Source organism: Sarcophilus harrisii, chromosome 6 (assembly GCF_902635505.1).
Source record: "Sarcophilus harrisii chromosome 6, mSarHar1.11, whole genome shotgun sequence".
In the NCBI taxonomy this organism is placed as follows: Eukaryota; Metazoa; Chordata; class Mammalia; order Dasyuromorphia; family Dasyuridae; genus Sarcophilus; species Sarcophilus harrisii.
In genome coordinates, this window is record NC_045431.1 from 152,417,248 (window position 1) to 152,442,317 (window position 25,070).

Consider the following 25,070-nt stretch of genomic DNA (forward strand, 5'->3'; position numbering starts at 1 on the left):
AAAGTAGGAAACCAGTGATACTTCTCATTTAGAGGAGTAAATATGGTTTTGGAAGTTCCAGAGGGGCTGAGGATAGGTGAGACATGCAGGGTACCAGTAAGGAGACAGTTGAGGTGGGAAGTGATGAGAGCCTCCATCCAGTACAGTGTTAACTGTATGAGTGGACCAAAGGGAACAAATGCATGAGATATGGTGAAGATAAGATTGAAAAGACTTGGCATCTTACTAAATGTGAGAGATGAGGGGCTGAATTGGTATAAAAGGTGATGCTAAAGCTAAGCCCTGAACAAAGTCAGGGATTTGAGAAGGGATTTTATTAGGAGATTGACATGGTTAGACCCAAACTTTAGGAAAATGGCTTTGGCAGAATAGGGAGATTTGAGATAGACAAATTATAATGCTACTGTAATAGTCCAAGAAAGAGGTGATGTGAGCCTGTTCTGGGTAATAGTCTCGTATGTAGTATGCAGATAAAAGGGGAGAGGATGAGAGAAACTGCAGACATAGAAACGAAAGACTGTCAACTGCTTAGATATATTGATTAAATTGAAGACAATATCAACAGTGAGAAACTGGTTGACTGAAAGAATGATGGTGCTGTCAAAAAAAATTTGAAAAGTTTGGAAGAGAAGTGGAAGATTGAGAGACCTCTGAGTCCTCCAGTTGGAAATGTCTTAACAGGATGACATTTGCCTAGAGCTCACGATATACAGATATCTATCTATCTATAGCTATATGTATAGCTATATATATAGCCTATCTATCTATAGCTATACATATAGGCTAGATATATAGAGCATATATGTATGTTGTTATTCAGTCAATTCAGTTAATTCAGTTATGTCCAAGTCTTCATGACCTCATTTGGTGTTTTCTTGGTAAACACATTGGAGTGGTTTGCCATTTCCTTCTCCAGCACGTTTTTACAAATGGGAAACAGAAACAAAAAGGGTTAAGTGACTTCTCCAGGTTTATACAAGTTAATAATTGTTTGAGATTGGATTTGAACTCAGGAACTGATTTGAGACCTACCAATCTATCTACTATGCCACCTTGCTGCCCATGTTATTAAAACTAAACTTTAACTTAAGGCTTAACAAAATTAATTATGATTTAAAAGGTTAAACTACACTAAGACTTTTGGGACCACACATACACACACACACACACACACACACACACACACACACACACACAGTAATTTTAATTAAGTCCATGTCAGCTAATAAAATTGCCAACAAAGTATGGAGATGGCAAAGTACAGAGTAGAGCCTTGGGCATTCACCTGTAGTTAAGGAGTGGGCTATGGAAGATGATCTAGTAAAAGAGATGAGGAAGAAGCAGACAGACAAATAGGAGAAGCAAGGGGGAGCAATGTCATAAAAATCTTGAGAGTAAAAAAGATGGATAGATAATAAGAATAATAAACCAATAATGGCCTATCTTATAAAATGATATGCAAGATACATTATTACACACAAAAAGGGAGTCTTTTATTTATAGTATGATTAAATCTGAAAAACAGTAAAATGTTTTATAATAGACTTTTACAAAAAATAATAAATCTCAGAGATAAAATATTATAATAAAGAATACTTTATTCAAACAAAACCTACCTGCAACAGATACCTCCTTTTATGAACTTCCTTAATATCCTCATATGCAAAAATGCTGCATGACCTTCTAAGCTGACTGGGACCTTGTCTTGCTCCTCTTGGAATAATTGGCTCATGCATGCTATGGACATCAAAAAGGATGATAAATACAAATGTAAATAATGATAAAGTCATTAGTAAAGATAGAACATATTATTTACAAAGCCTGTTCTGTGGCATCAGGGATGGGAAAATATTAGTTAAAAGAGACATAATTAAAATAACTTTAAAAGTTGAAAAGAAAAATACCAGTTACTTATAGGCAATTTTTAATACCTGTTAGATTTAAAAGAGGTACATAGTTTGAAACATATTATTGTATTAACTGCTGTTAGAAGTAATGAAGAGATATATTTCAAAACTCAAGTATGATGTTCTAATTCAGTCTCTGAAAAATAGACTTTAGGGAGTGTGTCGGCATCTTTTATTATGCCTCATATATCATAACTGCTCAATCCTGTAGAGAGTTTATTGTATATTTTTTAATGCTCTTGAAGATACTGGGCTTGAAGACACCAAGATCTAGGGTCAAATTTCTCCTGATATGAATATCTTCATCATCAATAAAAATGTAATTAATAATTATCACTTTATTCTCATTTCTTTTCATAGTGGGTGTTCAGATAGAAACAACAGCTTTAGAACAAGACTTCTTTTATCTGTAGACCCTTTCACAGATGAATAAAATGGCTGCTTTTTGCAATTAAATAGAAGTATTTAAGTTGTCAGCTCTTTCCCTGCAGGCTCTCCTCAAGCATCTTCAGCATGGCTCTATGAGCAGACACAATGATGAGGAAGATATATACCCCATATTGTATTGATTTCTTCTACTAGGTTTCTATAATTTCATAATTTTTCATTCCATATATCTTAGATTATGAGTATTTTATATGATGATATGTATTAATTTTTTTGTAGATTCTTAATTTCTGTAACTTCCAATATAAACTTGAATAGTTCTAGAATAGAATAAGATGGAGACCAACAGGGCTAGTAGGAAAAAACATCATCTTAAACTACATTAACCAATGCACTAGTTTCTATCAGAATATAAACATGGTCCTGCAGTTTGTTTGATGCTTCGTTGTTGACATATTGTTGATTTGAGTTCCTGCAGATGTTTCCCCAAAAGGGCCTTTTGATTTCATTCACAGGTTTTTCAGTGGAAAGCCATTTTTTGTGACAATTGTTACATTGCATAATGAGCACTGTTAGCCCTTACTACTGTAGTTTGATGAAGTACTACTTATACAAAAAGAATTTGTGTAAGGTTTTTATCATGTACTCTAAGCAGATAGAATCAGTAGTCTTTCCTCTTTTAAATAAATATGAATCTTTTTATAGCTGTCTTGGTTTCATTAATTTGACAAAAGTTTTTATGAGAAGAATTGCCAAATGTGCTGCTTCTTCTCTAGTTCAAAAAAGACTGCTAATTCATAGTTATTAATTACTTTAAAAATGTTTTTCAATAGTTTTGATTTCAGGATGAAAGTTAGTTTCTAAATATACATAGCCATAGCTTTTTCTTCAACAGATTTATATTTAATTTAGATTATCTGGAAGAGATCAATGTGTTTGTAATAGGTGCCTTCATGTACTGGTTTAATGTGACCCTTTGATTCAAACTCAAAGTCTCTGTTGTCTATTTTTCCTTGACCTACACAAGAATCCATTTATTAATTAATAATATTTTTACATTGATGGAATAAGATTCTATAAGATGTAGAACCGGTTTAATTTGTGTGTATGTTTGTATTTATGGGAATTTTATAACTTTATATTACCTATGCATAAGTGATTAATATAAGATGCTTATATATGAATCTCTCTTTAATTTCAAAGTCACAGTGAGCTTAAGGCCAAACAGAACCTTTATAGGCTTAAAGACAAGTTATGATTTATCATTATGTTGGTGGCATTTGAATAATAAAGAAGATTCTTCCACATGGATGTCAAATGCTCTGATATTCTCTTTATACCTGAGTTCGGTTTAGGACAGAAATTAGGACAGTTCGGTAGGACAGAAATAAGTTATTCATTCAGAACTCAGGCAAAGACTTTGAGACTATCAGTGAAGGCAATATAAAGGTTAATACAATTTCTTTTAGTGGCCACCTAGTTCAACACATATAGAAAAGGAATCCCTCTTGTGTCTTATCTGACAGGTTATCAGCTCATCTCTGCATAAAGAGGAAGAAAATTCTGTAAGCAGGTCTTTATTGCTTATTCAATAACTACTGAATACATAATGAATCTTTCTTTATATCTTGCGGCTGTATTTAAGACCACATCAAAATCAAGGACTGGTTAACATGCACACAAAAAAACCGTAGTTTTTATAGATTTTGTAGATTTAAGTTTCAAACAGCTGTTAACTGATGTACTATCAGAATTAAATCAGTTCTTATTACAAAGCTGTTAATAAATCCTCCTGCTAAAAGCCTCAATGTGTCAGGAGCTCATTAGTGATTTTAAAAATGAGGGTAGGAGATTTGATCTTCCTTTTGTAATTAATAATAAAAACACTAACTGATACTTGCTTAGTAGTCTAAGATTTTCAAAGTCCTTTCCTTCTATCACCTTGCCCAATTAATCTCTGAGAGGTAACTTCTCTGGTTGGCACCATCCCCATTTTACAGATGAGGAAATGATAGAGCAGAGAACTTAAGTAAATTGCCAGCAGTTATACAGCTCATAAATATCTTTACTAGTTGTGACCACAAGCAAATCTCTTAAACTATAAAATTGGGATGAATGATGCTTTCAGTGACTCCCTTACAGTTCTGTAAAAGACAGTGCAAAAGTCTTAAAAGCATGACACGAATGTCAGCTATAATTATCACATACTTTTGATTACAGTCGACACCAAGGCTCCAGGCTTCTTAGTTTCCCATGGGCAACGGATTGCCTTTTGCCATTTGGGTGCTCACTGTCACCTCCTTATTAGGATGGAGGGAAGCACAGTGAGGGGAAAAAAATGTAGGACTTGGAGTCAGATGTTCAAGGTACTCTTTTGCTCACTACTTGCATGATCTGAGCAAGTCACTGACCTTGTCATGATGAGCACCCTCCCTGAGCAATGACCCTGCAGTCTGTCTAGTTCTAGATCTATGTCCTAAGAAAGCTGAGGGAAAAACTTATCAACTAGTCAATTCCTAATTCTATATTAATCACAATTAGAACAGTATGTTTTCTCATGTTCAGAGTATATGAAGAAGCCCACTTTCCTTTTCTTTTTTTTTTTTTTTGCTAAGGCAATTGGGGTCAAGTGACTTGCCTAGAGTCACACAGTTAGGAAGCGTTAAGTGTCTAAGGTCAAATTTGAACTCAGGTCCTTCTAATTTCAGGGCTGGTACTCTATCCACCACGCCATCTATCTGCCCCCTATTATGTTGCAATCATAAAGCAATGTGTACTTTCTGCAGAGTTGTATAATATTTGAAATTCTAATTTACTCAGAATAAATGTAAATAGCAATTATTTCTGCAATTGTCAGAAACCCTGGCCTCCCAGATTCATTCATTCATTTAGATTTTTTTTATTTTTGGACTAGGTGAAAGAGGAGATTCTTTGTTTCAATCGCCACCTGCCTTAATCACTGAGAAGGTGTGGCTTCAGCCAAACAAACTGTTGAAGTCCTTAGCATAAAGAGGCCAACGTCTCCTATTGTATCCAGGGCCATCTCCAGTCTCTTCATCTATATCTGGCCATTGGACCCAGATGGCTCTGGGGGAGAGTGAGGCAGATGACCTAGAACAGCGCTCCCTCACTCAAATCCATTTCACTCTGATGTCATGGAATCACCTCCCTGATGTCATGGAACTCAGTGAGAATGAAGTACAAACAACAACAACATCATTTGCAAATATAGTTTAAAATTTAAATAATTTAAAAATATAAATAGAAATTTCAAATTGTCTAATGCAGAATTTGGTTCTGATTTTGGCCAGTCTAAATAAAGGCTTTCCCATACTTCCCTGAATAACTAAATCTGAGTAATACATGATCATCAGTTTTCTCAGCACCTACTAAAACATGTTGCAAAAAGTAGGTACTTTATAAATGGTTATGGAACTAAACTGATACATACAAATCAAGTGATTACAAAGTAATTTATATGCATATTATCAAATAATATTTTCTCCAAATATTAAATTACTAAATTCTCCAAATGCTAAATTATTTTTCTTTATTTCAGTGTTTTACTTACTTTGGGGGCAGGGTCTCAATATCCCGAATCTCCCGGGTTGCCGTCATTGTAAACCCATCAATCACATAAAAATGCTCTTTACCAAAAAGAAGTAGACCTTCACTAGTGTCCAGGCCTTGGACTCGAGCACAGCGATACATGTGTTGAATCTATAAGAAAACCATCAACTTTCAGTCGATACAGGTGAATATAGCTTTTGATCACTATTTATTTTCTCACTAACATGTATGAAGCAAGATGTTCTTAACTAAAGTCATGAAATATATTAAAGCAATCATATGATCCTCTGAGCTTTCCTAACCTTTCCTGGGCTAACAAAAAAAAAAAAAAAACCCCAGTTATCCTCCCATTTATTTATTTTTGTAAACAAACATTTGAAAGCATATCATTTGGTGCATCTTGATTTATTAACACTTAATATTAACATTAATTTTTAAAAAGTTAGAATTCCAAAATTCTTCTTCCCTCCTTTTCTCTCTCCCTCCTTGAGAAAGCAATTTGATATAGATTGTACATGTGCAATCATATAAAACATTTCCATGTTAGCCATATTGCAGAAGGAAACTCAAAAAACAAGGATAATAAAATAAAAACAGAAATATGCTTCAATTTGCATTCAGAATCCATCATTTCTTTCTCTGTACTTTCTTTGTCCTTCATAATAATTTAAAATCATTGTAGTTCTAAAAATAGATAAGTTATAATTTAGTTTAGAATAACTAAATTCATCATACAATATTGCTGTTACTATGTACAATGTTTTGCTGGTTTTGCTCATTTCATTTTGTATCAGTTCACATCCAAGTTTTTCTGAATCTGAAACATGTTTAAAAAATTATGTCTAGATTAGCAGTATTGGCCAAACCTTTTTTAGACTCCTTTGGGCAATACAACTTAATAAGAGGAGGAGATTTAAGAAAAAAAAATTAGAAGAATTAAGATCATGTACTATGAAAAAGAAACTAAGGAATGTCTCAATATTAATTTTCAGGTAATCCGAAAATGCTCATGTTATAGAATAAAAATATTTTTTTCTATTGCCAATGCACATGATGCTTTGCTTTATATTGCAATACCCCTTTGATTTTTTTTTTATTAGCATTACCTTTTTACCTTAATGAGGATTAATACTCAAAGTAAGTTAAGGAAATATTAAGGAAGTGCTTAGCTGTCCTTGATGAGTTCAACTCACCACACCTTGATGAACTATACCTTTATGTACTAAAAGAATTGGCAGATTTGGTTCCTGAACTACTGTTAGTGACCTTTCAAAGACTATACAGAAGAAAAGACAAGAAAGTTCCAAATCTTCAAAAAAAGCAAAGAGAATAGAGCCTGCAAACCATAGGCCATGTGAATTTTTCTTCAGTTCCTGGCAAGGGATATAAAAGGGAGGGTAAGCAATGAAATATAACTGGGCTAAAAACATGTTAAAATCTATTAAGCTGAGAATGAGCTAGGATTTGAGACAAAAAAAATAACGTTAAGTTGTAATTGAGAATTGGGAACTATGCCCAAAGGGCTATCAAACTTTCCATGCCCTTTGATCCAGCAATGTCTCTACTGGTATCCAAGAAGGGAAAGGACCCACATTTACAAAAATGGCATGTGTGGGACCCTGCTTTTAGTCTGGACTTGTTTAAATTTTATTTATTTTTTTTACTAGTGACATGGATAAAGAAAAAGATGATATGCTTATTAAATCTGCAGATTTCAAAGTTGTAAAAGGCCACTATCATATATCATATATATATATATATATCATATATGATAGAGTCATTATTGAAAGAGATCAGAGCAGACTATGGTGTTAAGTTGAATTTATGCGACCGTATACCAGGCCTTAGGGATACAAAGACCAAAATGGACCTGGAGCAGTCCTTGCCATAAAAAAGCTTATTTTCTCTGTGTGTATGTGCCTTGTAATATGTGCAGACAAGAAAATAGAAAGTGATTTCAAGAGAAACTAACATGGGATATCACAAGTAGACAAGATGGGCTAGAAAATAGAGTAGCATAAAATATATTTGGTAGAAAGACTGTGGCTGGCTGAGCTGATGAGCTCTTATTTTATCCTAAAGGCAGTAAGAGAGTCAGAGAAGCTTGGGCAGTGCTATATTCCAATCTGAGCTTAGGGAGCATGCAGGATGAGTTATAAGTAGGCAAACAGAAGCAGAAAGGTTACAGCAATATGAGGTTACAGACTATAGAGGTAGACATGGAGGTGAGGAGAAAGAAGGGGACCCACAGGGTTGAACTGTACAGAATATTCATTCTATTCCATGGAGAAGTCCATGATAAAATTCTAGGAAATTTCCTACAGTGTTTGCTACATAGAAAATGCTTCATTTCATTGCCTACATTTTATGTACTCATAACATTTCTCTAATGTTATTTAGGTAACTCAATAAACTTGTACACTAAATTATTACATTTACACAGTAGCATGTGCCAAGCAAGCTTCACTGTACAAGAATCTCAGCTGTCAGAGGGCAGGAATGTGAAAAGGAATTTAGATTGGGATAATGTCCATAACTTACTTTTCTTTTTTCCCATTGCTACATACCCTGGGAAAGTTAAAATAATTGGAAAAACTGGCTTTGTTCCTTATTCCTCACTGACATATTGGTTAGCTTCTTATATAAAGGGGAAAATTTGTTTGAAATTCTGTTGTTTTTCACAAGTGGAGAGGACTGGTGATCTTTCAATGTAGGTGCTGTTTCCTAGGCAGCTACTGTCTCCCAGTAACAAGATTTTTTTCTTAAAACTCATTTCAACATGAGTCAAGAAAAGAAGATGGTAGGAAGAAAACAAGTCAAACATCCAAACATCAAGTTTAAAACTATTTCCTGTAATATTAAGATATAAAAGATATGCCTCTGATACATCCTGACCATTTATGATCTTGGACATTAATTTACTCAGTGCTCTTGTTAACTATCTAAGACTAAAAATTGCAGAGAATGTGCCAATCTGCATGGGGAGAGAGTTTCCTTATATGGGAACTCATTACAACAATGAAATCACAGGTCCAGTCTATATCTCTAGGACAAAACTGTATGAAACAAACAGACAATCCTTTGATCCTCATTCACTTCTTCATGCATTGCCTACACACAAAATATAAGTAAAAAACCCCACTAATTTTATAGTCTTAATTTATAAGAGTTCTTAATCAAGTTTCAAGAATTTCATCACTGAGAAGCTGAATGACTCAACTAAGATCACAGTTTATCACAGGAAATAAAAGACAGATTCTGTAGCATCCCAACACGTAAATTATTGACTAAATCACTGACCAGCTTTCCTGAAAATATTTAAACAAAGTTCTTAAGTGAAGCAAGATCAAATGTTTTTCAAACATAATACCTTCTCTCCCTCTTCTAGCAGGCGAAGTAATGTTGCATTATCTGTTTTCTCTTCCTCTTCTATTGAGCTGCCCTCAGCAATCTGATCTTGTAGCTGTTCCTGGTTTTCTTCATCTCCCCCATCAGGGGCAGAACGAGATCTTTTTAGGGGAGGTTTAACCAGACCTGTAATGTCATTACCAAATAAATTACTGTTATTGTCATAGGGATTAGTTTTGCAGTGAAATCCTTATCTCCTCTTTTTAAGTAACTATAATTCAAATTTCTCTGTGAAATCTTAGGCTGGCACAAACCATTTCGCAACATCCACAGTGGTTTGTTTGCCATTATATAGGAAGCTAAATTCATTTTGACATAATAAAACATTTATTAAGTGGATGCTAAGTGTAAAGTGTTGTACTATGGGATGGGACAAAATTGTACAGATGAATCAATCGATTAACAAGTATTTATTGAGTGTCTACTATATGCTGTGAATTTATTGGAGATTTTATTTTAAAGTTGGTTCAGCTGTGTTCCTAAATGACGTTTTCTTAGCGAAGATAGTAGAGTAGTTTGCCATTTTTTCCCCAGCTTATCTTAAATTTGAAGAAATCAAGACAGAGTTAAGCGATCCAACTAATAAGCTAGTAAGCATCTGAAGCCAAATTTGAATTCAGGTAGGTGAGTATTCTACTATACCATCTAGCTTAAAGTACTACTACAGAATGCACAATAAAAAAATACAGTTTTTCTCAGAATAATAATGAGGAATACCATATGTTAATTATTAATTCTTTCTAGAAATAAAAACATAGATGATGTTGTATTATAAATGTTAATACCATGAGATACTGGATCACGTAATACTTGGGAAGACCTTTGTGATATGCTCTGATTAAGTACTGTATCTGGTCATAATAAAAGCAAGTATGATCAATTCTTGGTCATTCAGCAAATATCATATATTTTCAGAATTAAATAAACTCCATTCTTTTAAGCATTTGCTCCTGTGCTGTTTTCCTTTTGTATCTCTCCCTAAAAATCAACATCTCTATCAAGTAAAGGGTCAGAAATAGCTAGAAGATGTAAAAGTTACAGGTAAGTGATAATGAGCACCAAGTTAAAAACAGAAAGAACTGCATATATTATAAATAACTTAATCAATAGGGTCAACATATCTTAGCTGTAATTGCAAACTGAGGCTCACAAATAAATTATCTATTCTAGAAAAATGGGTAAATCTATTGGTCTTATGTGATGTTTTGAGATATTATTGATGAATGGTTCTGATTAGCTTTTTTTTGAGGGAGTTAATAAATATCTAGAATCAAACTGGCAACATAAATCAAAACCTTAGTATTGGGTAAAGTACTAAAAAAATTTAGCAGTTCACATCTACAAAGAATTTTAATTTTTGCAAACCACGTTACACTGAGATTGGTCCTATTTAATAGATGAGGGAAATGAGGCTCAGAGCAGTTCAATTTCTTATTCAGGATCACTGGGTTCCAAAGCCCTTGAGGCCATGTTCAAACTCAGGTCTTTGTGACTAGAGTAAAATACTCTATCCATTACACATTCATGAAGGAGGAAAATTGATATCCTTACATGATTCTCTAAGGCAAGATTCTCAATAATGAGAATAAAAATAATAGAGAGCTGAAAAATAAATCAACCAAATTATTTTTATTAAAATATTTTTAAAAATTACAAATATAAAAATTCCTATATTAATGCCTCTTTTTGTCATTAAGTCTGGATTCTCAAAAATTATGTCAACATTGCACAAACTCTGGCAAATTTTGTCAAGTGGAGGAAAGATTTTGAATATGGTCCCCACAACAGAGTGTATATGCAACTAGATCTCCTTTAAAATAATAAATTTCCAGCAATGGTTACATATCTGAATGTGTTCTTCTTAAAGTTATGATTATGAAAAGTAATAAATGATTTTAGTCCCATGGAAATATGAGTGTGAATATGAACACATGCAACTACTTCAGGAGGAATCATTATTTGCATTCATTTGGATCTAGCCTAGCTGAATGGAGAGAAGTTAGTCACCAGATGGCTACCCGTGTGAAATTTTTTGCCACAGTGACTAAACAAAAAGGAAATACAATATGAATCTTTATCTTTGTGACCTCTCCTTGTGATCTCCTTTCATTTCCACAGTGAAGGTAACAGATTGATTAAAGAAAAGGAAGGGGGGAGATAGAAGGTGTTAAGAATTTCAGCTTAGTTTTATCTACAAATATTAAATTAAAAGAAAAGCAATAAAGGCGAAGTGATCTCACTGGTCATGTAAACTACATCGATGAATGGATTCTTTACAATCCCATGTCCACAAATGGTCATGCAGTCTTTGCCTGACATCGTTGAAGGAGGAAAATCCATCACTTTTCTCAACAGCTTACTTCACTTCTGGACAGTTCTAATGTTAGGAAGTTCCCCTGACATTGAAATAAGCTTCCCTTTTTGTAGCTTCCTCCCACTGCTCCTGGTTCTGACTTCTAGGATCAAACAGAATGAAGTCTCATTCCCTTCTCCAAATTTTGACCTTTTGGTTATTTGAAGGTGAGTATCGGATCTCACTAGTCTTCTTTAGGCTATGAATATATAGTGCCTTCAACCAGTTTTTGTATGACATGAACTCACAGCCCTTTATCATCCTGATGATTCTCCTCTGGACCCTCTCTAGCTTATCAATGTTCTTCTTAAATCATGGTCTCCAGATAAGATCCCATATGAGTCTGAAAAGGGGAGAATTCTATAGGACTATTATCTGAAGCTATATTTCTACTAATTCTGTTGCAAATCACATGTTTTTTCAGCAGCCATATCACTTTGCTGACTTACATTGAGCCTGTAGGTCAACACCATCCCCACTTGTTTTCATGACTGTTGTCTAATTCTAGCCATGTAAGGAAATTTCTAGTTATAAAAATTTAGGACAATCTCTTCAGACTCTGAAGTTAGATGATCATTTCCTATTGGCTACAACACATCAGTGATAAACCTAGAAACTGTTAGTAAAAGTGTCAGCTGAAAATAACTAATTGCCCTGGAATGTGATACCAAGGTGGATGAAATATGGATGCTATCAAATAGCTAGCTAGCAAATAACACACATCAGGAAACAAATGATGCCAGATCCTCTGAGACCTTTGGAGCAGAGATTCCTGAAACAAGTAATTATTCCCAAGTCATCTCAGGATTATTCAATTAATCATGGCTCTCTACTATCCCTATTTCTTCATGTTTTAATATAAAAGAATGAAAGTCAAGTAGCTCATGAAAACTTAAAGGATACAAATGATCAAAGAGGCAGCCTGACCTTTAACTTTGGCAATTGTGTCTTCCCCATGCTCTGGCTCCTGCTGTGTAGACTCGCCTTCAGAACTTTCTACAATGGCATCTTGGACAAAGGCTTGATTTCCCGAAGCTAGGCGCATGTAGTATTCCTTACTGTCATAGCTGATTGCTCTCCGGTATCGAGCAGGCTTCTAAAAAATAATCAAAAGAAAGATTCATTAAACCATTTTTTTGTGGAACAAGAGAAGCAATATAAGTTTATTGAGGGGAAGTGCTATATCATTTTATGTAACCTAGTTCCCAGATGTTAGTAACTGATAAGTATAAAATTATCTTTGTCAAGAGGAAGTGTACACTTGCTTTAACTATGGTTACAGTCATGTCCTGTAAATAAGCTCTTTTTGTATCTTTTGTATTATAATTTTATACAAGAATACTTTTACAAGTTAATCAAATATTGGAAAATGATAAAAATATCAATAGTTCTCTACCCTCAGAAATTGTGATTAGCAATAGGAAACATCAGAAAAACTCCCTCTTCTGTATTACACACTGTATTGCACTGCACTCCCTGATATATGGCTCCTTCCAACTATGTACCCATAAATTTAACTTTCTAGGTTTCTCTGCAATCTTGTGTTTGTATTTCAAAATTCCTATTTAGCTCTAATCTTTCGATTAGAAATGCTTGACAGTCCTCCACTCCATTGGATCCATTTTTTCCCTCTTTGTAGAATTATATTCAATTTTTAAAGATAAGTTATTTTTAGTCTTAAGTCCTTATTCTTTGCCTTTTGAAATATTCCAAATTTTCTGTTTTGGAGTAGAATCTTTCAGGTCATATATTCCTCAGTACCCAACTGTTTTTCCCCTCTCTGGATGTTTGCATTTTTTTTTTTTTTAAACTATGTGGTGAAAGCTCTGGGTTTTGGTCATGAAATTCCCAGAAATTTTCCTTCTGGAGTTCTTTTAAGGAGTGATTAATGAATTCTTTCTATTATAACTTTGTTTTCTTAGTTCTAATACATCTTGGGCACTTGTCATCTATAATTTCTTAAAATATAGTATATAGGCTTCCTTTTATCATGGCTTTCAGGAAGTCCATTGATTCTTAAATTATTATTTTTTTTTTACCTATTTTTCAGGTCAGTTATTTTTGAAAGCAGAGATTTTATATTTTCTTTTTTGAGTTTGTTCTAATATTTTTGTTTCTGTCTCATAAAATCACTCATTTCTTTTTTGACCTGCTATAATGTTCAGGAAATCTGCTACTTGGGTAAGTTTTTAATATTTTATGTTCAGAGTTATTTATTTCATATCCAATTCTTTTCTCCAAAGCCTTTATTTAATCTTTTTTAAACTTCTTGCTTCAATTCTTCAGGTATTCACATTGTAATTCTTTACCTCCATTCTTAGTTCCTGAACTGGGGCCACTGTGCTAAGGACAGGTTCCATCACTAGCTGTGCCTCTGGGGGTGGTCACTGGCCTTGGTTGGTCTGGCATATTGTTCCCTGGGTATTTTGTGCACTGGTCTTCACTTTGTGGCTGTACAGCCCCATAGAAATAGTGGATGTCAATAAATATCAGTTGAAAAACTTATGTGAACTATCTATCTCTTACTTTCACTCCTAGGATCTCTTTTACTTGCCATGTTCTTGCTTTTGTTTTTCACTTATACAAACCCTATGTATTCTCTGGGTTGACAGAGTACAGTTTCTGACTATATGGTTGATTTTTTTTTTTTCATTTGGAATTGTGATTTCTTTGGTGGGGGCACTGCCAATGTGGAAATCCTTCCAATGATCTTGATTCATTCTGCTTCTTATTTTATAATCTCAAGGAACACCCTACACTGAGAAATCAAATAATTTGCTTATAGTCATTCAACTACTATATATCAAGATAAAACTTAAAATAAGGTTGTCCTGATTCTAAGGCTATCTATCTATTATACTAAGTTTCCTCAAGGGAATAACTCTTCTTTCAAGGTCATATGTTCAGATATACTCCACATAATATTATCCCAACTAATACTATTTTCCAATAAAGTAATTATGGACTTTGGATTATAAGAAAATCCCACTGTAAAATCACAAATCCTATAGTAGCTGATCTGCTCAACTGAGCATCCATTTACAGTATTCCTATGGAAGTACCAATACCATGCCCAATACCTTCTATCTCTTTGTCTAATATTCTTTCTGAACAATCATCTGGGTAAAGGATTGTTCTATTTATGAAACAAAACTGAATGCAACTTGTTTCATTTCCTATATCCATGTTAAATAAGACATATGGTTTATGAATTAATTTATAATTTAAATAGGTTTTCATATAATTAGAAGGAACAAGGAATATAGTGGTGAGCTATAGGAAACATTACATTATATTGAGTTTGTTGTAGTATTTTTGTTCTTGTCTCATGAAATCAAGACATATTACATTACAAGGAGAGGCACATTTCCCTTTTATTTAAAAATGATTCTTTATTTGCCATGTTAAGATTTCCCCTGAAAACAGACAATATGAGATAAGAGTCTGAGATAGCCTGTATATTAAACACTAAGATCATACCCACTGAAGGGAAGGGTTCATATGTCTCCACATTCATACTTCTTTGGATAGAGCTAAAACAGAGTACAAATACCTTGGATCAAGAGTTATCTCCACCTCTTTAAGTATAAGTTTGAAATGGGAACAAAGTTCTAGAATCTACATTTCTAAAATGGATTTGTTATATCTTCTTTCTTTTTGCATAAACAAATAAAATTTTTATATATTACTCAATCTGCAACTAAATATGATGTGATATGATGTTCTCTGTTTTTGCATAAGTATGTCAATGACCTGTCCTGCTATGATTACATTAAGCAAACTCTTTGCTCACACTATCTAATTGCTAATATAAAGTTTAACCAAAAAAAAAAATAATTTTATTTGGAATGTGTTTCTCAAAATGAAGACAGTTATGATATAGAAAATTGTCTTTTTAAAAAAATCAATATCAACAATATCAGGGGATAAATTTTAAATGAAGAGTAAGAGTGATAAGCAGAGAATAGAAAATAAATAGTATAAAATTAAAATATGTAAAACATTAAAATATAAACCTCAGAATTAAAGCCAGCTAATGGAAAGTCTCCAAAGAATTCTGTAACAGTGAAAATTGAGAAGACTAATATAAGTCTCTTTTTTTTATAGGGAAAAGATCCTTTTAAAAAGTAGGGGTACTAAAGTACTTGTTTCAAAATAAATGAAGGTAGATTTAGTGAATATATAGATGTAAAACAGTACTTAAGGGATTATTGCACAGAATTGTAATTGCAATCTAATAAAATCTTTCTCTAAATACTTTTGAGATGTTATAATGTTTTCTGAGAAGCATCCAAAATGCTCAACTGGTCAACAGAGAATAACTTATACTTTTTATTTCAGTCCTAAATTTTAATAGATCCATTCTTTCTCACAAATAATATCCTTTGGGGGGCTTTTCTATTTCTACATTTTCTCTCCACCTTGGCCCCCCGCCCCAATCTTGGATTTTATAAGGTTCCTTCTTCTATGTAAATTACTGAGTAAATAACATTTATTAAGCCATAACCAATTACTAAAGCCAATATAAGTTTTATTATTAGCAGTGAAAGTTTAGCCTGTTAGTGAGCAACATATAAATTCTACAGAAATGATTAGGAAGATTGGCAAAGGATAAAAGAACATATTTCAGCATGAATGTACTAAATCTTTAAACCTTAAAAGTATTTATTGAAAAAGCAACTTTGAAAACCAATCTTTTAAGTTAGTCTGGTCTATCATGCATTAAAGACTGTGTATGTAGTTGACATTCTTTATGGTACTGTATGCTTTACCTTTTGAGGAATGGTATCATCAGGAAGGTCAAGCTGCTTACTTGGGGTGGCAGACTGAAAATAGGGGATTAAGTACAAAGAGATCAGAAAAAAAAATCGTGTGTGTGTGGGTGTGTGTGAGTGTGTGGTTATATATATTACAGCAAGGTTTTCTTGAGTTACTAGTGAAATATGAGCTAACATACTCTAGATATGAGCTATACACTCAAAGAAAGTAAATTTTTAAGTCTAAATTGCCTGACATGATGAAATTTTGCATATTATGACTATTTTATGAATGACACATAATAATTCAAGAAAAACATAAGATCTACCATTGCTGAAGATCAATACAAACTCTTTGAAATTTTCTCTGTCTGTCTCCTTCTCTCTCTCTCTCTCTCTCACACACATAACCCTAAAATCTAAAGAAAAAAAATAAATCCCTTGCATGTGGCTTAATACAATATTACCTCATTCAATTCTCATGACAACTTTGGTATGAAGGGTCTATTATTATCTCCATTTTACAGATGAGGAAACAGAGGTAAAAAAGATTACATACTTGCTAAAGGTAACAGAGTTAGCATTTTAACTGGAATCTGAATTTGCCCTCTAGACTCCAGGTTCCATGTTCTAGTCAGTGTCATCTAACTGAAATCCATAGAGTAGATGATTTCCAACTTTTTAGTTTTGGGACCTCTTAATACTCTAAAAAATTACTGAACACTCAGAGTTTTTGTTTATGTGAATTTTATATATTGACATTTGTCACATTAAAATTAACTGAAAAATTAAAAAATATTTATTCATTTAAAAACAATAACATACCCATTACATGTAAGCATAAATTACATATTTTTATGAAAAATAATTATATTTTCTGAAACAAAAAAATAGTGTGAAGTGGTTGAAGTACATAAAGAAAATACAGCCTCATACCTGTGTAGTTGAAAGAGTATTTTGAGAGGTAAATAATATCTTAGTAATAATTATAAAATATTTTTTTAATCTCTTAGATGCCTTGAAAGGGCCTTAGGGATTTCCACCAGTCTGTGCACCACATTTGGAGAAAATGTTTCCCGAGAGGGTTACAAAACTTTAAGCCTTGATAAAATCTTCAATCTGTACATTTGATGTGAAGCAGGTGGATAGCAAGTAGAAATGACTTGTTTAAGTGAGAATATATAACAGTAAACAACTGACAATTTCATAGAGATTTATATAGGGATCAAGACTGGACCTATGATTTCATTTATACGTGGAATTTGCAGATGAGGAAACTCTCATTATTACAGGTTGGCACTTTCTCTGCAACTTGTAGCTTGAGAGAGCTCCTAAAGGCAGGGTAGTGAGAGGTTATATGACTTGTGTAGAATCATATAGTCAGGATGTCAACTAGGTATGCCTGGCTCTGAGGCCAGCTTTCTATTCACTGCAACACAAGTTTTTGTAAAGCTCTTCATTTATATTATGTCATTTGAGACTCAAATAAACTTCATACATAAATAGTACAAATATTTTCAACCTCGTTTTACAGATGAGAAATCTGAAGAAATCTAAAACTCAGAGAAAACCAGAATCAAATTCTGCTTTTGAAACTTTCTAGCTGTGGGCTGTTGGGCAAGTTATTTAAGTCATTTAAAATAAGGGACTTGAACTCAAAGGTATTTAAAGTCCTTTTTCAAGTTCTAAATTTATGTTACTATGTATGTGATTTGTCCAGATCACACAGCTAATTAAAGTGTCAGAAGCAGAATTTGAACACAAGTCTTTCTGATGCCAAATCCTACATTCTATTACGTGCAATGCTAATACAGTAACCCTAATAAAAAAAAGTGCTAATGAAACAAGCAATAAAATAAAATTTTTATCAGTGAATAACAAAACAAAGCATTTACTCCTAGGAAATTAATTTCTTACTAATTTATCTTTTCTGGAGTGATTTGGCACAAAATGTTTGCTGCCAGAAAGAAAGCAACATCAAGAGTTCAATGCACATGTATACTTATTGTGTATCTAATTTATATTTTTATATATATTTAACATCTACTGGTCATCCTGCCATCTAGGGGCGGGGGTGGGGGGTAAGAGGTGAAAAATTGGAACAAGAGGTTTGGCAATTGTTAATGCTGTAAAGTTACCCATGCATATATCCTGTAAATAAAAGGCTATTAAATTAAAAAAAAAAAAAAAAGAGTTCAATGCACAAACTGAATAAATAAAATCCAGAAAAACTAAAAGGAAGCTACAGAATATATTTTTAAAACTCGAGTATAATTTTATATATTACTTGAATTGTATTTTATGACATAAAATGCAGGAGCTATTCATTTCTCCCCTATATTAACAGCCAGTTACTACTGAACTAAGACTCAAGTTTTTCCCTTTCCTTTCCTCATTTAGAAATGGGACCCTATTGGTTATTAAAGCGATTGTTGAAGTGCTGGGTTCATAATAAGATGAAATCTTGGGCAAAACCGATCCAACTAGAAAACTCAGATTTGATCAAAATGTAAAGAAATTTTAATTTAGGTGAACTGATAGATTTTGGCTCATTGTATTTTACTCAGATGAGTAAAAGGTTAAAAAGGCCTGGTTATAAGTGAATGCCCTCTTTTGTCCAGATTATTTTGGGTGGGATGACATAAATATAGATAATTCTCTTTGATCACAGTCATGTTCCCCAAACCATCATTAGAATAAATCTATATCTTATTATAATATTCATTTTTTTTTACCAGTTATTAACTAATTAAGAGTCCATTGCCACCCTCAGGAACACACACTCTTCTAAGGGCATATAAATGCTAAGTAGTTCCATGAGGGGGTCTCTATGACATTCAAGAGTGCCATGGACCCCATTTATTAATTCCAGCTAGCAATATTAATAAAATGATTAATTACCCACAAACTGTCACTTGAACTTTTTCTATGTTATAAATATATTGCAGATACATAGCTCACAGCAACAAAATTAGTGAGCTAGAGATGTACATAAAACACTGCTTCTATACCCTTTTATTCTAACCTTGCATATGCAGAATACCATGCTTGTAATCCCTACTACTAAAGCCTGTTAATGGATTTGTGTAGGGTTTGTAGTTGTCCACATTAAAGCTACTACTAAAATGGTGATCCCTCAGGATTGAAAAAAAAGGGGGGACTGAGCTACCTTACGAGGGTTGAACAAGCCCAGGTTTTAACAGGGCAAGGCTCCTGTGCCAATCAGTAGGGGAACATAATCTGCAAATGACCACTGTACTCTCAGTCTATGTGAGATGAGACCCAGCTAAAGAAAAAAAAAAGTTTAATAAGACTCAGTGACTTACAAGACCATTGGTATTCCTAGTTCAACATAAAGACTATAACCCAGTGGAGCACATTCAGAACTTCAGATATGGCATTAGTACAAATATTCGGTACAAATTTAGTAAATTATACTTTAAAGGAAAATATGCACTTCCAAAATTTTTCTAAAAGGCAGTTGTGACATAGTAGAAAAAGCATGGAATATGGATGCATATACTGTTTCAAGGCAACTCAACAACAGAAAAATGGAAAATAACATCTCTGCCCTCAAGAAGTTTACAATTTAAAAGGAGGATGAGGTTTGTATGTAAGGAAGCACAATGGAAAAAAAATTACGTAGAAAAGGGCAAAACATCTAGTGAGATAGTAGCATAAGGATGGGAGTGTTTTGGGCATGAGAGCAGGATGAGATGATGGGGTTAATTCACAAAATTGCATAGTAATGATAGCTCCAGGACGTATACTATATAAAGGAGATTTGTTCAGTCATGTCCAACTCCTTGTAATCCTAACTGGGAATTTCTGGCAAAGATACTTAGTGTTCTGCCATATCCTTCTGCTGCTCATGAGGAAACTGAGGTGATCAGGAATAAAGTGACTTGCCCAATGTTTGAGGCCAGATTTGAACTCAGGGGAAATGAGTCTTCCTCATTCCAGGCCAGGTACTTTATTCATTGTGCTGCCTACCTGCCCATGAAGGAGAAATGATTGTGGGAAGGGAGGTTAGAACTAAACCATGGACTTTAATTCCAGAATAAGAATACCTGAAGATTTTGTTGGCTGTGAGGAGTGATCCCAATGGGTTGAAAGCCTGAGTAACTAGAGCATGGTAGCACAGGCAAAATATTTGATATCTACCCTAAAATTCACCCCGTGATGAATCTCTGGGTGTGACCCAGGATTTTAACGGCATTTCCAGCAGAGCACCAACTTCAGTAAGTTCTCTCAGGCAAGAAAGATTTCAAATGTAGATGTGTCTATCAAAAAACAGGTTAGTGAATTTTCAGAGGCTCATTCTTAGAAGGCTGGCTAACAGTAATTAAGAGATAGAAAACCTGTGGTCTGCATTTGTTGATGCAGTAAAAAACAAAAAAAACCGTGAAATAATAGTATCTGTTATAACATCTCAGGCCTATAATCAATATTAATAAAATATATGAAAGGATTATTTTCTTTGGGAACGTATGTAAGCCCAGAAACCATTTGGATGTTTGTTAAGTGCAGAATAAATTTAAAAAAAATTAAAACTGAGGGAAAATGTAGTTAGCTCTAACTCTCTAATTGGTGAAGTCTCTATCAGGCTCTAGAAGGAAAATGCCGATCTTTATAAAGGAGTTTAACTGCAAATGATCTTTTGAGTGGAATTTTTAGCAAAGAGGGACTCTGGAGGGAGCCTGGAGTAGAAGTTCCCTTTCATATACATATTAGCTTTCTGACTCTAGAAAAATCAGTGATTTAGGTAATTCTGTAAAACTATCACAGGTCTCAGTGATTCAGGCAATTCCATAAGACTATCAGTTGTAAGAAAGTGCCAAACTTCCAATAATCAATGAAATCACAAGTTCAATAAAACAATATGGTACTTCTATGACTATATTTCTCAATTCTGTCCATCTCCTAAATACACTAACTAGTTTCCAATGAGAGAAAATTAGCTAGCTGCTAATTAAAACAAAGTTAAGATTTTGGGTAGGCTAATTTAAATAATTCATAATAATCTGAAAAAGACTGCAAAAGAAAAGTGAAATTTGAAGTTATATAAAACATAGAACTGTGCATACTCACCAACACATTTGTCTCTTGTTCAATTTCTGGCACATAAGGGTAGTGGTTGTAAAACATGTCATTGCGGACCATTTTTTTCCTCATCCTGCAAGGTCCTTCTGTCATCTCCAACATCCATTTGTCCAAATGGGAGCCAATGGGAGGACCCCACAAACCTCTCTCCCGCAATAGCTCATACTCGATTTGGCACCACTCCTCTGTCACATATTTCAGGGCATTTTGCTGACGCTATGAATATGAAGATTTCCAAAGTGGTAACCAATCAAAAGTAGTAATAGTAATAATGAGTGTAGAAGTAGCTCAGAAACAAGTTCATATTTACAAATAAGAGATGCCTTAGTTTTTGCCAAAATTATTTAATTATGATTGAATCAAGATATACCTTTTATGAGAATGGAAGAATTGGTTTTAATGACATATAGGGATTAGCATTACAAGTATATGGCAAAGAAAACTTATGCATGCTTCTGTTACCTCACTATATAAAGCTCTAAAAAGGCTGCTAAATTGGAAAAAGCTTTAAATGCAAGCCTGGGAACAAGATTCAACAAATGTTAATTATTAAGTGCCCACTTGAACTGAGTCAGAAGGGAAAAAAAAAAACAGAACAGCCCCTGCCCTTGAGAAGTTTACATTCTATCTACTAAGTGGATAAAACATTCACAAATAAGCATACTTGAGACAAACTGAGGATTGGTGATAGTGCTAATAACTGAGAGAAGAGAACACTTCATGGAGCAAGTTTAAACTTGAGGAAGAGAATTTTTAAGAGACAGAAAGGAGGCGGTACATCACAGACATGAGCAATAGTTTGTGCATCTCCAGAAATATCAAATTCAGCAAACAATTTGGCTAGAACATAGATTCTATACATGGGAGTAGAATGAAATAAAGTCAGAAAGGCAGAGGGAAGAATCCCAGGATCTAAGACCTTAAATGCCAGAGAGATCAACAATTACCTAAGGACCAGTCTAATCAAGAACAGGTAATCACAAAAGGGTTAGGCACTAAGGGGAAAAAAGGGGAGCAGCAGGTTAAGAAGACCATCTTTTAAGGTGTGGGGACACAAATGAACAAAAATACAGCTCTTTGAAGTTCTGACATAATAAAGAAAAATCTGCTTGATTATAGGAACAGATTTTAGATTCAGATGAGGCTAGTGTTTGTAATTAATGTTGAAGAGTAGCTACCTATCTCTTCTGGCATAGTAGCACTGACAATAGCAGTGAGAAAGTTTTTCATCTTGCAAGCAGGCTAATAAACAGTCTTTTAAAATTATTACCCTATATGAATATTATGGAATATTATTGTTCTGTAAGAAATGACCAACAGGATGATTTCAGAAAGGCCTGGAGAGACTTACACGAACTCATGCTGAGTGAAATGAGCAGGACCAGGAGATCATTTATACTTCAACAACAATACTGTAATATGATGACCAGTTCTGATGGACCTGGCCATCCTCAGCAACAAGATCAACCAAATCATTTCCAATGGAGCAGTAATGAACTGAACCAGCTACGCCCAGAGAAAGAACTCTGGGAGATGACTAAAAACCATTACATTGAATTCCCAGTCCCCATATTTATGCCCACCTGCATTTTTGATTTCCTTTACAAGCTAATTGTACAATATTTCAGAGTCTGATTCTTTTTGTACAGCAAAATAACGGTTTGGTCATATATACTTATTGTGTATCTAATTTATATTTAAATATATTTAACATCTACTGGTCATCCTGCCATCTGGGGAAGGGGGTAGGGAGTAAGAGGTGAAAAATTGGAACAAGAGGTTTGGCAATTGTTAATGCTGTAAAGTTACACATACATATAACCTGTAAATAAAAGGCTATTAAATAAAATATGACCCTGAGAACTTATGAAATAATTGCCAGAAGGTATTGGAAGATGGCCATGAAAATATATTAAGGGATTCAGGTCAACAGACTAGATAATTAAAAAGGTGAAACTTCCTGCTATTCTCCTAGTTAACACTGATATAACAGGAATACATGGAAAGAATATAAATGTGTACCCCTTATCATCAAATTATATTTATTTGTATAAATAAATTATCAATCCCCTAAATAAGGAGGAAAATTTTTGGAGAATAGCAACTTTTATTTATCTTTCTATTTTTCATAGCATCCAATACAGTTCTTTATACATTATGTAATACTAAATACTTTCTACCTGCCATATGCTAAGTAATATTTATTTTAATGAAATGAATTTGAACAGATTAACAAGGTAAAACCAGTTTTCAGTATGGGAAATTAAGCAGATTTACATAAGCCAAACTGTCATAATCAAATGCTGATGCTCTTGGCAACTTCCTTTTCCTGGATACGTTCTTCTTATTATGTAACCTGGTCCACTCCTGGCTCCTCTCCTACCTTTCTAACTATTCCTTCTCTGCTTCTTTTGCTGGAACACCATGTCCCAGGTCTCCCTCATTCTCTGTTTTGATGAGCAGATCAGTTCAATTCTCATCTCTACATATATCCAGGCTTCACCATGAGAGCATTATCAACTGCATGGAGGCTATTCTCACTTAGATGTTGCCCAGGGATCTCTAATTCAGTAAGTATAAAAAGGAGATCATTCTCTTCCACACATATGCTCACATTTGTCATGTACTGATCTGTATAAATTAATATCATAGTTTCAGGTTCAATGTACAGTGAAATGTAATACTCTAAGAATGTGGGGAGAGCCGAGGCTAGTTTCATGTTTGTCTTAGTATTCCTGTCTGCTAGAAGGGATCTTGTCTACAATAGGTATTTAATAAATATTTGTCAGATTTGGAAAGTCCTTCATGATCTGGCAGCTCTCATTTGATAGCCTCAGTGTTGCTACTTCCCCTCCCTCCACCAAAAAAACAACTTTGCATTGATTTTGTGCACATTCATGTATACATATGTTGTTTCCCACAGTAAAATGCAGCTTCCTTGAGAGCAGGAACTACTTCATTTCTGTCTTTCTACTCAAAGTATATGGCACTACACAAATACAAAGTACAGAATAAGTATTTAATAAAAACATGTCAATAAATATTTATTGAATTGAACTGGAGTTTTATTGTCTACAAATCATCAATCTAGAATAAGATACTTCTTGATGTGTTATAAAAAATTGATTTTAAATTTAAAAAAATGATTAAACAGCCATGATACTACAAAATGACATAGCAACATTTTTACAATATTTTTGAAAATAAGTATTTATTACTGTGCTGTTGTTGTTCAGTTGTGTCCAATTCTCTACAATCCCATTTGGAGTTTTCTTGCCAAAGATATTGGAATGACTTGCCATTTTATTCTCTAGCTCATTTTACAGATGAGGAAACTGAGGCAAAAAGGGTTAAGTGATTTGTCCAGGGTCATATAGCTAGCACATGTCCAAAGACATATTTGAACTTAGGTCCTCCTGACTCCAGATTCAGTTTTCTATCCACTGAACCACCTAGTCTCCCATATAATATATACTAAATATCTAATGTTGCATTCATATAAATATAAAATTTGATGTACTCAACAAATTTCAGGAAGTATAGTTTTTAAAATTTACTAGTTGCCTCAAAAAGGCCACAAATATT

General features: G+C 33.8%; 1 protein-coding gene across 8 annotated transcripts in view; it reads right to left on the reverse strand.

The window, feature by feature from the left end:
* WDFY3 (WD repeat and FYVE domain containing 3) overlaps positions 1–25,070 on the reverse strand; it is a 310,689-nt gene that overhangs the window by 43,611 nt on the left and 242,008 nt on the right. For 6 of the 8 annotated variants that reach the window (XM_031942903.1, XM_031942898.1, XM_031942901.1 and 3 more), the window contains 6 exons: positions 21,474–21,701; positions 16,398–16,451; positions 12,553–12,721; positions 9,235–9,398; positions 5,866–6,014; positions 1,617–1,737 (listed from right to left, as the gene is read on the reverse strand). In XM_031942903.1, the coding sequence (XP_031798763.1) occupies positions 1,617–1,737; positions 5,866–6,014; positions 9,235–9,398; positions 12,553–12,721; positions 16,398–16,451; positions 21,474–21,701 (885 nt within the window). The remainder of the gene's footprint in view (positions 1–1,616; positions 1,738–5,865; positions 6,015–9,234; positions 9,399–12,552; positions 12,722–16,397; positions 16,452–21,473; positions 21,702–25,070) is intronic. The other 2 variants (XM_031942899.1, XM_031942902.1) reach the window with 1 other exon arrangement.